Source organism: Aquarana catesbeiana, linkage group LG07 (assembly GCF_042186555.1).
Source record: "Aquarana catesbeiana isolate 2022-GZ linkage group LG07, ASM4218655v1, whole genome shotgun sequence".
NCBI lineage: Eukaryota > Metazoa > Chordata > Amphibia > Anura > Ranidae > Aquarana > Aquarana catesbeiana.
Genome location: NC_133330.1, coordinates 111,909,983 through 111,925,173, shown reverse-complemented (window position 1 = coordinate 111,925,173; position 15,191 = coordinate 111,909,983). Strand labels below are relative to the sequence as shown.

General features: G+C 40.6%; 1 protein-coding gene across 4 annotated transcripts in view; it reads left to right on the top strand.

Moving 5' to 3' along the window:
* The first annotated feature begins 2,119 nt into the window (after window positions 1-2,119).
* ZC3H7B (zinc finger CCCH-type containing 7B) overlaps window positions 2,120-15,191 on the top strand; it is a 560,902-nt gene continuing 547,830 nt past the window's right edge. For 2 of the 4 annotated variants that reach the window (XM_073592636.1, XM_073592635.1), the window contains exons 1-3: window positions 3,418-5,049; window positions 12,222-12,282; window positions 12,363-12,402. In XM_073592636.1, the coding sequence (XP_073448737.1) occupies window positions 3,849-5,049; window positions 12,222-12,282; window positions 12,363-12,402 (1,302 nt within the window). In that variant the 5' untranslated portion in view covers window positions 3,418-3,848. The other 2 variants (XM_073592637.1, XM_073592638.1) reach the window with 2 other exon arrangements.

The window sequence follows — 15,191 nt, the reverse complement described above, 5'->3', positions numbered from 1 at the left end:
TGTGATACGCATACAGGAAATAAATGGTGATAAAATATATCATGCACCAATAATTCTGTGGCTCAAACTCTCAAAAATATATGTGAGGGGTTGCAGTGTTGTGGCACCAGCACCAGTGCCCAAGGCCCAATTTTTCAGCCCCTGTTTAACAGGGGCGAATAATTACAATTTTTGATGCAATACTTTCCAGCAGGGCTCATTCCTGCGCTCCAACTATAGCATCTGTGAGGGGTTGCAGTGTTGTGGCACCAGTGCCTAAGGCCCAATTTTTCTGCCTCTGTTCAACAGGGACATGTAATTAAAATTCTTGATCTAATATTTCACAGCAGGGTCCATTCCTGCACCCACCAAGAGTAACTGTGAGGGCTTACAGTGTTGTGGCACCAGCACCGCCACCACCAAAGGCCCAATTTTTCTACCACTGTTCAGCAGGTGCATGTAATTACAATTCTGGATATAATATTTCACAGCAGGGCCCTTTCCGGCGCCCACCAAGAGTATCTGTGAGGATTACAGTGTTGTGGCACCACCACCACCACCGAAGGCCCAATTTTTCTACCACTGTTCAACAATAGCATGTAATTACAATTCTTGATCTAATATTTCACAGCAGGGCCCGTTCCTGCGCCCACCAAGAGTAACTGTGAGGGCTTACAGTGTTGTGGCAACACCAACACCTAAGGCCCCAATTTCTGCAGAGTATATAGGGCAGGCCCCTACTTTCAAACATCCAACTTACAAACGACTCCTACTTGCAAACGGAAGAAGACAACAGGAAGTGAGATGAAATCTACCCCTAGGAAGGGAAATTCTCTCCTGGAAGAGTTAATATGGGAAAAACGTGTCTCCTCTTCACTGATGCTTTATCACCAATCCTTGTTTCACTAAAAACCCCAAATTTTCAAAAAACATTCGTCACTGGGACAGAAAGTGAGGTGAAATCTTCTGAAGAGGTGCACAGACAGCAAAACAAATGTTACAGGGGTGATAACCCTTCCCTATGTTTTCCAAAAAGCTAAAAAATAGATTTTTTGGCTGGAGCTACACTTTAAAAATCTACCAGTTCAAAATTACAAACAGATTCTACTTAACAACAAACCTACAGTCCCTGTCTTGTTTGCACCGCCTGTATACTGCTGTTCAGAGTATATAGGGCCTGGGGGCCCCACGCCTTTCCTTTTTTTAAATTTTGGTGCGGGGTTCCCCTTATTATCCATACAAGACCCTAAGGGCTTGGTAATGGACTGGGGGGTGGGGGGTAACCATGCCGTTTGTCTCACTGATTGTCATCCATATTGCCGGGACCCAACATTACATTAAAGTCATAAGCAGTTTTAAATGACTTTTATTCTTTTAAAAATGTCATTTTGTGCAGGGACTGTTCTAAGCACGGGAATATTTCACTTTTTTTTCACTTTAAGCATCATTAAAATCACTGCTCCCGAAAAAACGGCTGTTTTTAAAACTTTTTTTGCATTGATACATGTCTCCGGGGCAGGACCCGGGTCCCCAAACCTTTTTTAGGACAATAACTTGCATATTAGCCTTTAAAATAAGCACTTTTGATTTTGAACGTTCGAGTCCCATAGACTTTATTGGGGTTCTAAAGTTCGCGAGAACTAGTGCGAACAGAACCGGGGGGTGTTTGGATCATCCCTACTCCCTAGGGAACACTAAACCCCTTGATCTCCCCCTAGTGTTAAGTCCTTCCATGCCATTTATACAGTGATCAGTGACTATTTTTAGCTCTGATCACTGTACTAATGTCACTGGTCCCAAAAAAGTGTCAAAAGTGTCCGATCTGTCCGCCCCAATGTCGCAGCCCCGTTAAAAATCACTGACCTCCGCCATTACTAGTAAAAAAAAAAAAAAAAAAGCCTGTAATAAAAATGCCATAAATATATCCCCTATTTTGTAGACGTTATAACTTTTGCACAAACCAATCAATATATACTTATTGCGATTTTTTTTTTTACCAAAAATTTGTAGAATACATATTAGCCTAAACTGATGAAGAAATTTGTTTTTTTGGGGATATTTATTCTAGCAAAAAGTAAAAAAAATTGTTTGTTTTTTTCAAATTTTTTATCTTTTTTTGTTTATAGTGCAAAAAATAAAAACCGCAGAGGTGATCGAATGCCACCAAAAGAAAGTTCTATTTGTGGGGGAAAAAAAAGGACCTCAGTTTTGTTTGGGTACAGCGTCGTATGACCGCGCAATTGCCAGTTAAAGCGACGCAGTGCCGTATCGCAAAAAAATGGCCTGGTCATTAAGGGGGTAAATCCTTCTGGGGGCTGAAGTTGTTAAACATGAGCAAAAAACAAAACAAAAAAAAAACAAAACAAAATAAAACTGTCTCTGGCAGCGAAGCGGTTAAAGGCAGTTATTCTGCGGAGGCTGGCACCGGGTTGGGTGATCTAGGCGGAGCCACTGGGGAAACTGGAAACGAAAGTCGAGGGGACTGTCCTGCGACTGTCGGGGAAAAATCAATGCAGATAGAACGGAGAGTGGAAGACACAGCAGGGTAAGGAGAGACTGGGGACTGTTTGCAGATTGAGAAGTTTAGAAGCGGTGTGCAGAGAAGTTTCAGTGTCCTGGGCTGCCCACGTGCTGTCATGTTTTGCTGATTGACAGCGTGTAGGATGGAATGAGGAACGCATTGAAGGCACGTCATATAGCAATAGAATAGCAAGCAGGGAAAACTGGCCTTGTGAAAGCTTCCGAAGGCATTTTAGATACACGTACACAATAACGTAGCTGTGTATGGAAGATGACACTGGAACAGCATGCGATGTTTGTGTAGACTTTACTTATGATGTCAGTGTAATGGGCGATCTGTATATTACTAATTATTAAAGGCTCGCATTTAAAATACGCTGATATTGGACTGTTCGGGGTTAATCGGCTGTTGCTAGGTAGATAGTTCTGTTAACAAAGGCGGAGTTTGAGTTTATTTCCTGTGCTGTCAGCTATGACTAGCTTTAGTTCTATCGTTTTAGTACTAGAAACATAGATGAAAATGATATGTGCTGTAGGTTTTTGTCTTCGGCAATGTTCCATTGCTTGGCTGTAGGCAAGGAGAACGACATTCAATACTAAGCGGAGGAAAAGTCTTCAAGAAAATGGCGCTCGTGACCTAGGCGTGGTTAAGGAAGTTTGTCCCCTGGCGTTTGAGCAGAATGGCTCCGGTGTTGTAAAAATTTCTTGTCACGTCACTTCCTGTGCGGCTCCGTCACTCAAACAGCTGACGGCGGGGCCTTACCGCGCATGCGCGATTTCACGGCCCTACATCCCGCGCTTAGCTCCCGCATGCGCGGTAAAGCCCCGCTGTCAGCTGTTGAAGTGACTGAGCCGCACAGGAAGTGACGCGGTCGAGATTCTGTATGGGTCGCAGAAATTTTTACAACAGGTGCTGAGGGGTGTTTCCGTTAGTAGTTAAGTGTGCTTGTAGTTGGTCTAGCGCTGTAGGAAGGGCTGTAAGATGTGGATTTTGTCCATTTATTTTCTGAGCAGCTAGTACTGGGTTCTGCAGAGTTCTCTTCGTGTTCGGGCTTAGGGGAAGCCGGTGCTCTAATGAACTGAACCTGGAAACGGACTTGAGAGCGTGTAAAAATTCGCTGCAAGTCCATCAAAAGTGATACTGAAAAAAACTTTGTTATTTGTTTGGATGGATGTGACATCATAGGCCTGAAAGAAACAGGATTGCTGACGCTTCTTCTTCCACCTCGTTTTCTGAACAGACTTTGCTCATCATTATGATCTCTATCAGAAGTAATCACGGATCTGTCTCGTTCTAAATTGTGGTGTCTTAGAGCAAACCTGGGATCTTGGTTTATGATATTATTAAAATGTCCTCTAAAAAGTCTGGAAAGAAAAAGCGCTCTCGTGGTCCAAAGACTGAGGGTACGTCTGCAGAACAAGTAGTATTTGGCTTATTGAGTGAGCTGCTTTCGAGAGGTGTAGAACATGGAGCCTATAAATGGTGTCTACAAAAAAATGCTGACCCGAAAAGAACTGTGTTTGTTAGCTGTGTTCCGGCAGAAATGCCTAATGGAGTAATATGTGCTATTATGGCTAGAACATTGAATCGGGGCCTTGTAGAAATTGTTGATGCTGTGAAATCTGCTGACAGTGTTTACCAATCCCTGCTTGTACAAGCTGAAGGGAACATTGACAGCGAAGCCTGCCAAACCCTTATCCGCTGTGAAGATTGTCCATTGGGGTATTGGATAATGATAATGCCATTAGAAGACAGTAATATAGGACTGGCAACTGCAGAAGTGGACCCGCCATCTGTTAATAAGGAGCCCCCACCCTGGCCAAAGGTGTCTACAGATAAGATGTTCTCAAAGGACCCCGCTGTTCTTACCAAGGGACCACCTGCTGTCAAAAAGCTTTTAGAAAAAAAGGTATTTTGTTCTGCAGAGGAGTCACCACCAAAGGGAAGTTTGCAATCGGCAATGGCACCATCTAAGGAAGCCAAAATGTTACCAGGTGCAATGGAACCATTACAAGTGAGGGAGCCACCACTTGTTGGAAAGCAACCTCCATTACAAGCTACATCAACTACAAAGGAACTTTCTTTGCTGGAAAAGGGCCTGCCATCTATGAGGAAGCCTTCTTCAGCAACAAAAATGCCTTTAGTTTGCCAGCATCTTCCGCCACCATTTAAGGTTCTGCCAGCTGCAAAGTTATTGCCAGCTGTAAAGGAACTGTCTCCAGAAACAAACGCTTTGCCACTTGAAAAGGAAGAAAAGCGGCTGAATGTGCTGATACCTTCAGTGATAAAAATCATCCTACCTGCAAATGATTCACTTCCCTCAGCAAAGGTTTCTTCACCTATAAAAGGGATGCAGATGATAAATAAGAGTGATAAGAACCACCAAACTGTTCAAAATGAAACCGATAGTCTAGTAAAGCTTCCAACTAGAGAACACTTTGATACAGTAGTTCCTAACCCAAGTCCTATCATAAATTATGGGACCCAAGGTAGAATTAAGTTTCCAGTTACCAAGCTGCCAAATGCAACATATGATCCAGTTTGGGGAGGTGAGATAGTGTTACAAGCATTTAAATCATTCGGTATTACAAGTGTGGAGATAAATTCTGTGGTCTCTGTAAGGTGATTTTGTGTGGGGTTTTTTTTTGGTTCCTGAGATCAACATTCTTCTGATACTATGCTCTTTTAATTCGGTGCATGTATGTCAACATTTGTTTCTGACGTTATGTTAAAAGATTTGAGATGCTTTAAATATTAGCATTTAAAATATTGTCATAACCTTAGCAAGGTCAGGATTTTTCTTAATGTGGGCCAACAATAAATTAATAGCTTGTACAGTACAGGAAAATATTTCAAGAGAAATGTTCTATTCCTGTTACATACCAATTTTAAAGATGGATTCACTTTTTTTTTTTTTTTTTAATATTCTGAGACAGGGCAGCTAAGTATTCAGCTTTGCAACTAAATGTTTAACGTTAGTACCGTATCATGAGATGAAGAAAAGGACTACCGTCCTTTGGTTCAATAGATGCTATATTTATGCATATATTGTTCATTTCAATAAAAAATAAAAATTTACCAGGCAGCCAAAAGTTTTATGCTTACCCTACATTAATAGAAGTTCAACTTCTTCCTTTTTTTTTTTTCAGAAATTTCAATTTTATCATTTGTGGGGTCAAATTGGCATTTGTTTTTTTGACAATGGCGATAAAAACATTGAGGAGCAGGATGGAAATTAACTAATTTCTAACTGTATGTGGCTTTCATTAAGCACATACATACAAAAATTGATTGTTAAAGCAAACAGAATTTTAAAATATGCTGAGAGCATATAAGAAAATCCAGACAGCCGCACTCCAGGAAAATATTATCCAAAGAAATTTATTGTAAAATCAGGATCATACCATATACAGAACACTGTGGCAAAATATACAGGCAGTCAGCTAACGCATTTCGCACTTATGCTAAGTGCTTACTCATAGCTAACAATAATAAGAATGAGACAACATATATACTTTCTATTGTGAATCATGTGACTATGTAATCATGCTGGAATCCGGAACAGCTGAGGTCCGGCTATGAAGGGTGTAAACACCTGTCAATGAATGATAGATGATGGGATTAAACATCCCTGTGGATACAAAGTATATAAATGTAAGCAATGGAAAAAAGAAAAAAATATAAAATTAACATGAAGGAACAGTGAGATTGATGTTTAAAAAGTTGACAAAGTGAAATTGGGTAAAAAGGAAATGAAAAAGTGAGTAAAGGAGAAAAATTGGATCTCAAAAAACTTATAAAAATGTATATGTGTGTGTATGTGCCCATATGTGAGGAGAAAAATTGTGTATATTAGACAGTTGATTGCGTGAAACAAAGAGTGAAATTCCAGTGTGAGCAAGAGATGTCACTCTAATGTGACTTCAATGCTATATAAAATAAATAAATATAGGACCGGGAGAAAAAGAGTGAAGTATGGAGATAATTATCTGGATGTATAAAAATGTTATAATATAGGGAGGGGAAAATACATAAAAGTTATACATAATGTGTCAAACAAAAAAAATATATATGTGTGTGTGTAGATAGATAGATAGATAGATAGATAGATAGATAGATAAACACTATTGCTTCGACCGTGTGTGGGCTCCACCGGACATTTTCCATCGGATTTTCCGACACACAAAGTTGGAGAGCAGGAGATAACATTTTCCGACAACAAAATCCGTTGTCGGAAATTCCGATCATGTGTACACAAATCCGACGGACAAAGTGCCACGCATGCTCAGAATAAATAAAGAGATGAAAGCTATTGGCCACTGCCCCATTTATATTCCCGACGTACGTGTTTTACGTCACCGCGTTTAGAACGATCGGATTTTCCGACAACTTTGTGCAACCGTGTGTAGACAAAACAAGTTTGAGCCAACATCCGTCGGAAAAAATCCTAGGATTTTGTTGTCGGAATGTCCGAACAAAGTCCGACCGTGTGTATGCCCTATAAGACATATGTTTTGATTTTGTAAATAAATGAAGTCCATGGTCATATAAGGAAAAAAGGGGGAAAACATATAGATATATGCCTCCTATTTTTTTTTAAAAAGAACTGTGTGTTTATGTCAAAAATATATACTTTTGTATTCACATATAAGTCACTCGAATGCGTGGTCTCAAATTTCTATAATCTGTAGAAACGAAGCCCCTCTCCTGAAAGGAGAAAACAGATAGACAAACACATGTGTTGATGAAAGAAGTTAATTAAATGCACATAGTAAAAGTATTTTAAACCTGTTCTACTGTGTGTATATGAAGAAAAAGACGATAAAAGAAAAAAGAGAACGGGGAAAGAAAAAGGAGGGAAAAGGAAAAAGACTTTCATCAAATTACATGTGTGAACATATTTCAGTATCATGAATAAAATCTTGAATACAATAAAGATAAAAGCCATACTTTAGAGAAAACAACTCTATGTTCAACTGTATATACATAAGAACTCATCAACAGTTGAAAAGTAGAGCATTTAAATACACAAAAAGATATGTGTGTGTGTGTGTGTGTATGTGTGTGTATATATATATGTACATGCACACGGACCGTGTTCGTTAGGAAGTCTTAGGGTCCCTATAGACATATTAATCATCCCCCCCCCCCCCCTACACAGTATAAGCCACCTTGTGAGAGTTCTTCTCTTTTTTCTTTCCAGGGAGCCTATTTTCAAATATGATTAACATAATCAATAAATACATGTTTTATGGCATACCCATGGTTTACTATTTTGGCTTAGGACATATATATTTTTCTGTATAATTTTTTGCATATGCGTTTGTATAGCTTGAATTACCACAAACTTCACGAACATATATCCAGCTTAGCATATACCTTTTACATAGATGTTTCTTTTACTATTTACAGAAAATTATGGTCCTAATAAGGACGGTCTTTATGCGTGTGTGTGTGTGTGTATGTGTGTGTGTGTGTGTATATATATATAATATATATATATTTTGACACAGGAGACTATTGTCTTAATGAACACGGTCCGTGTGTGTGTGTGTGTATATAACACACACACACACACACACACACACACACACACACACACACACACACACAAAGACCGTCCTTATTAGGACCATAATTTTCTGTAAATAATAAAAGAAACATCTATGTAAAAGGTATATGCTAAGCTGGATATATGTTTGTGGTAATTCAAGCTATACAAACGCATATGCAAAAAATTATACAGAAAAATATATATGTCCTAAGCCAAAATAGTAAACCATGGGTATGCCATAAAACATGTATTTATTGATTATGTTACTCATATTTGAAAATAGGCTCCCTGGAAAGAAAAGAGAAGAACTCTCACAAGGTGGCTTATCATACTGTGTAGGGGGGGAAAATGATTTATATGTCTATAGGGACCCTAATGCCCTGTACACACGGTCGTATTTTCCGACGGAAAATGTGTGGACCTTGTTGTCGGAAATTCCGACCGTGTGTGGGCTCCATCACACATTTTCCATCGGAATCTCCGACACACAAAGTTTGAGAGCAGGCTATAAAATTTTCCGACAAAATCTGTTGTCGGAAATTCCGATCGTGTGTACGCAAACCTGACGGACAAAGTGCCACGCATGCTCAGAATAAATTAAGAGACGAAAGCTATTGGCTACTGCCCCGTTTATAGTCCCGACGTACATATTTTACGTCACCGCGTTTAGAACGATCGGATTTTCCGACAACTTTGTGTGACCGTGTGTATGCAAGACAAGTTTGAGGCAACATCCGTCGGAAAAAATCCATGGATTTTGTTGTCGGAATGTCTGATCAATGTCCGACCGTGTGTACAGGGCATAAGACTTCCTAATGAACATGGTATGTGTGTGTGTATGTGTGTATGTGTATATATATATCTATCTATATTTAAATGCTCTACTTTTCAACTGTTGATGAGTTCTTATGTATATACAGTTGAACATAGAGTTGTTTTCTCTAAAGTATGGCTTTTTATCTTTATTGTATTCAAGATTTTATTCATGATACTGAAATATGTTCACACATGTAATTTGATGAAAGTCTTTTTCCTTTTCCCTACTTTTTCTTTCTTTCCCCGTTCTCTTTTTTCTTTTTATCGTCTTTTTCTTCATATACGCACAGTAGAACAGGTTTAAAATACTTTTACTATGTGCATTTAATTAACTTCTTTCATCAACACATGTGTTTGTCTATCTGTTTTCTCCTTTCAGGAGAGGGGCTTCGTTTCTACAGATTATAGAAATTTGAGACCACGCATTCGAGTGACTTATATGTGAATACAAAAGTATATATTTTTGACATAAACACGCAGTTCTTTTAAAAAAAAAAAAAAAAATAGAAGAGGCATATATCTGTTTTCCCCCTTTTTTTCCTTATATGACCATGGACTTCATTTATTTACAATTAAAACATATGTTTGTTTTATGTATATTCACACATACTTTGGTCATAGTGTGTGTTATATATACACATATACATTTTTTTGTTTGACACATTATGTATAACTTTTATGTATTTTCCCCTTCCTATATTATAACATGTTTATACATCCAGATAATTATCTCCATACTTCACTCTTTTTTTTCTCCCGGTCCTATATTTATTTTATTTAGCATTGAAGTCACATTAGAGTGACATCTCTTGCTCACACGGGAATTTCACTCTTTGTTTCACGCAATCAACTGTTTAATAAACACAGTTTTTCTTCTCACATTTGGGCACATACACATACATTTTTATTAGTTTTTTGAGATCCAATTTTTCTCTTTTACTCACTTTTTCATTTCCTTTTTACCCAATTTCACTTTCTGTCAACTTTTTAAACATCAATCTCACTGTTCCTTCATGTTAATTTTATATTTTTTTCTTTTTTCCGTTGCTTACACTTATATACTTTGTATCCACAGGGATGTTTTAATCCCATCATCTATCATTCATTGACAGGTGTTTACACCCTTCATAGCCGGACCTCAGCTGTTCCGGATTCCAGCATGATTACATAGTCACATGATTCACGATGGAAAGTATATATGTGGTCTCATTCTTATTATTGTTAGCTATGAGTAAGCACTTAGCATAAGTGCGAAACGCGTTAGTGATTGCCTTTATATTTTGCCACGGTGTCCTGTATATGGTATGATCCTGATTTTACAATAAATTTCTTTGGATAATATTTTCCTGGAGTGCGGCTGTCCGGATTTTCTTATCTGCTCTCAGCATGATTCAGCATTAGCCAGCACCTGGGGCTCTTTACTCCTGGAGAGAATCATCCACTTTACACCTGGTTTGGATCTACACTGGTGCGGGGAAAACTCTCTTGCAGAATTTTAAAATACTTTTGAGTGACATTTATCAAGTGTTAGTGTTTGTTACCCTAAAAAAAAAATGGATCCTGTTCCTTTAAAGCAGGGATATGGAATTAGCGAACTTCCAGCTATTGCAAAACTACAAGTCCCATCATGCTTGTGGCTGTCGGTATGCCTCATGGGACTTGTAGTTCTGCAACAGCTGGAGGTCTTCTAATTGCATATCCCTGCTTTAAAGCATGTTATACAGTGCATGTGCTGTGTAATCTGGCCCTCTGTATCACCTGAAATACCTGGCTATGGCTGCTGAGCCCTGACACAATGGTCAGTTTACGTGCCTCTGTCATCTGCTGCTATCTGCAGCTCTCCTGTGTCTCCCTCTCTCTCCCCCCTCCCTGCCAGTCAGCAGGTACCAGCACTGCTCTGCTACTCTTCCCTCTGCTCTAAAACTATGTTAGGTTTATACCATCCCCATTATTAGATAAGAACGTGTGTCCTAGTGTCTGTACTTTCCAAAAAAAAAAAAAAAAATACAGATTTCTACTTGTTTTCCCAGCGGTCACGTGACTACCTGGCTCTCTCCTCCTTTCCCCCTCCGCCTCCCTGGCTGACGTCAGCTCGGCCCTGCCCACTGTAGCGGCCAGACAAGGAGAGAGCCAACGAGTCAGGTGAGTGTTGGGAGGCATTGTGAAAACAGGTAGAAATCGTCCTTCCCCTTTTTTTTTTTTTTTTAGCACAGGCACTAGCACACATGTTCTTATCTAACATAGGGGATGGTATAAACCTAACATAGTGGCTTAACCACCACTTTAAAGGAAGTATAGCCAAAAGCGCGTTTGGCTGTACTTCTATGGATCACAGGAGTGCAATTCTTTTGGACTCCTGTGACCTGTTTTCAGCAGATAGTGGGCTGAAGTCTGCTCTCTGCTGATGTCACAGAAGTCAGTCCAGGCACCGCGTCTCTCGACAAAGTCTGGATCTGCAAGGTGCCTGGAACAACATCCAGCTCAGCCTCTTGGTGAACCGCTAACAGCTTGAGCCGGCTGCCCCCCTCCACAGCTCATGGCTGGATGCCGACTGACTGTGCCCAGCCACCATCATCTGTCCCTAACCGTAGTAATCCCTGGCTGTGTGAACAGTCACAGATAGCTGCAGACACTCAAGACAATGCAAAGACATGCTGATGTTGCAGCAGCTATCCATGACTATTCACACAGCCAGCCATTACCTGTGGTTAGCAACTAAGGATAAGCTCAGGCGTATTCGCAACCCGCACGTGCAGAGCCCGCCAGGAAGTCAGAACAGCAGGCAGTGAGACATTTTCCCGATCCGCGGCTGCAGAGATCTAGAAATGTCTCACTGCCTGTGATTAGCGCTGTGCAGTGCCGACTTACTGGCAAGCTCTGCACGTGCGGGTTGCGAACACGCTTCAGTTCATCCTTATTAGCGACAAATGATCGTGGTTGGGTGCAGTCCATTGTTGCATTGTAATGGGTTGAACAGCTGCAGCTCTTCTGACACACTTGCCATTTTAGACGCAGGAATCCTCAGATGAATCAATAATAACACAGAAATGTGCATGTGAGCTCTACAGCGTAATTTTTTTGTGCTTCACGTTTTATCTGTAAGCTACGAACACCTTGAAACTCCATCCCTGGCAGAAAGTAATTTTGTGTTCTTTCTTCTTCTTTCTTCTTCTTTCTTCTTCTTTCTTCTTTCTTCTTTCTTCTTTCTTCTTTCTTCTTTCTTCTTTCTTCTTTCTTCTTTCTTCTTTCTTCTTTCTTCTTTCTTCTTTCTTCTTTCTTCTTTCTTTTTTTCTTGTCATGTAAATCGAAGTTTTAACTTTCTCGCTCTTCCATTTGCTTATTTTCTCACAGGTGTTTCTATGGAGAGGCAAAAAAGAAGAGAAGATATTGAAAAGGGCTTGCAGTTTATTCAGTGAGTTTATCTCAGGTTTTAACATTTGGAATGAAAGTTTATTTCCTACTGTTTTACATCTGTATTATTATTTTTAATAGGTCCACCATACCTTTTCATGGCAATCAAGAGGCGTACAAGGTAAAATTTGTTGAATACGATATATGTTTTTCTATGTTTTCTCCATTTTTGCGTTCCTCTTGATAATACCTCCCTTTCACGCATAATTCTTGATACATGTGCCAACTTTAGTAATCGTGCCTGTTCAGTGAAGCATCCGGGTATACCTTTTTCAAAGCTCTGCATGGTTGATGTAACTGTATTGGAGGATGCCAGCTTTTTTGCAAGGTTTTGCAGGGAAAGGCTATGATTTAATCCGTTAAGTATGGGTTTTTTTTTTTTTTTTTTTTAGATTTATACTTACCTAGGTGGATGCAGCATCAGTCCAATGCTGCATCTGTCCCCTGGTGCCTCTGCACTGAGTGATAGAACCCTGCCGATCGTTCTAATTTCAGAGCTCCGTAAACAGAGAGCGGTAGACTGTCAGTCACAGCTCTCTGCTCATCTCCCTCTGCACTCATTGGAGCACAGGGCTATGGAGGGGGCGGAGCAGCAGTCTCAGGCTCTCAGCGGCTCGCTGAGAGGGCTGTCAGTCAAGGCACCTGGCAGATCTTGACTCCCATTGTCGGGATAATGTGGTGCCTGGATAATGTCAGCAGAGAGCAGGCTTCAGTCTTCTCTCTGCTGAAAACGGGTCACAGGAGTGCAAAACGAATTGCACTCCTGTGATCCATAGGAGCAGCCCAGCCAAATGGGCTTTGGCTGGGCTTTGGCTGGACTTGAACTTTTAAAGGCCAACTCCAGGTAACTAAAGAATTATTCCTTGCAGTGGGACTATGCCTGTACTGCAAGGGTTAAATGCTAAGGGACCAGTAAAAGAAAATGCATTGCCCCCTCCTCACAGACACATCCCTGGAGCATCTTCTCATGCTCCAGCTGTCCAGGGTCCCGACTACATCGAGACTAATACAAGGTCCACAGCTCTGCACTGGACATGATGTTGAGGGACAGTCCACAGCCAGAATTTGGAGGAGCACCATTAGCCTGGGGAGTGGGGTGGGTCAGGTGATTTAATTATTTCTCCTCTCCTCTAGATTAAACAACTCTTGCAGTGTGGATGCAGCTCCCCTGCAAGGGATCATTTTAAATATTCCCTGGGCTTATAGGGGAGCATGCCCTTGTTACCCAGTTTGATTTCTTGGTGGTTTTTACTGAACTCTAATGCTAGTACTGCTAATGGTGTCCCATACATCTTTAGAATGAGCTGACATGGCTCCCAACCCTCTTGTTTCATTAGGCCAGTTTGAATATGTTGGATATTTTTTTCCTTTGCTCCCAGTTCTACCAGCTTGTAATTAAAGTTCTCTAGTAGAGGTGGGTTTTAGCCCCTTAGGTTGTTTTTTTTTTTTTTTTTTTTTAATTTTTGCACCTAGCTTCCTCCTTCTGCAGGTGGGGATATAAACCCACACATATTTTGAGTGAGCTGTGGTCCTTTATAAATCAATGAATTGGAAGGGAAGTCAAACTTCTGTAATTAAAAATCCCCATAGGCGACGCTTTAACATTTTTTACTGGTTACATGTTTTGAGTTACAGAGATCTAGGGCTAGAATTATTGCTCTCGCTCTAACGTTCAAGGCGACACCTCACATGTGTGGTTTCAACACTGTTTTCATATGTGAGCTGTGCGTTCGCTTCTGCATGCGAGCACACGGGGACAGGGGCACTTTAAATTTTTTTTTTTTTTTTGTTAATTTTACTTTATTTCTAATTTGACACTTTAAAAAAAAAAAAAAAAAGCTTTGATCGCTTTTATTCCTATTACAAGGAATGTAAACATCCCTTGTAATAGGAATATAGCATGACAGGACCTCCTTACAGTGAGATATGGGGTCAATAAGACCCCACATCTCACCTCTAGGCTGGGAAGCCTAATATTAAAAAAAAGCAAAAAATGATCACGGCTTCCCAGCCGAGGCGGCGCCGTTTTTTTGAATGCAGAGGCCGGGTGTGACGCCATAACATTGCGCCCGGCCTCCATGATCATAGAGACTCCGGCAACCATCTGGTTCACCGGAAATCTCTATGGTGGACATCCGGGGCCGACGGTTCCGTTCTACGACTCACCGATCACAGAGTTGAGTCGGTAGAAGCATCGGAGGGCAGTGGGAGGGGGGGGACATCCCCTTTCACTGCCCGTAAGAACTATCTAGCGTCTGACCAGCCGCTGTGATCATTCTTATGGTGTAGGAAATCGCTGTCTGAAAACGCCGATATTTGAATGATGTCTGTAGCTTCAGGCATCATTCAGATATACCCCTGCTAACTTAAGGACGTCCATGGATGCTCAGCAGTCGGCAAGTGGTTAATAAGCATTTTTCAGTCCTTCTGCTATTACCTTGATTAGCCAGGAAAACATTCTTTGTCTTATTAAAACTAGTTTTCCTGGTGCCAAAGTGGTGGTGACCTTGCCAACTTCTGCCCACAGGACCAGCGCAAAGCCATAAGGTGTTAATTTGCTTTAAGCAAATAACTGAAGTTGCATTACAATACTGTTGCTTCTAACTGCATAGAGCTCCCACAGCAGGGAATAGACTAGCTTTTGCTGGGAATGGAAGAGCAAAAAGAATAAGCTGGAACTGAGGCTTCACTTCTGCTAGTCCATTTTTCTTTGAGGATTAAGTTTACCATGAGTGGAGAAGACCTGAAGAGCCAGAGGGCTCTAGGTAAGAACTTTGCTACAGCATTTCTATAGCCAGAGGAGGTAGCCTGACTGGCTTTCTAGGGACAGTGCCCTTTTGGGAAGCCCAGGACAACAGCATCGGAGATCCCGCTGAGGTTGAACAACTGTTCATAGCAGAAGGAGATTAA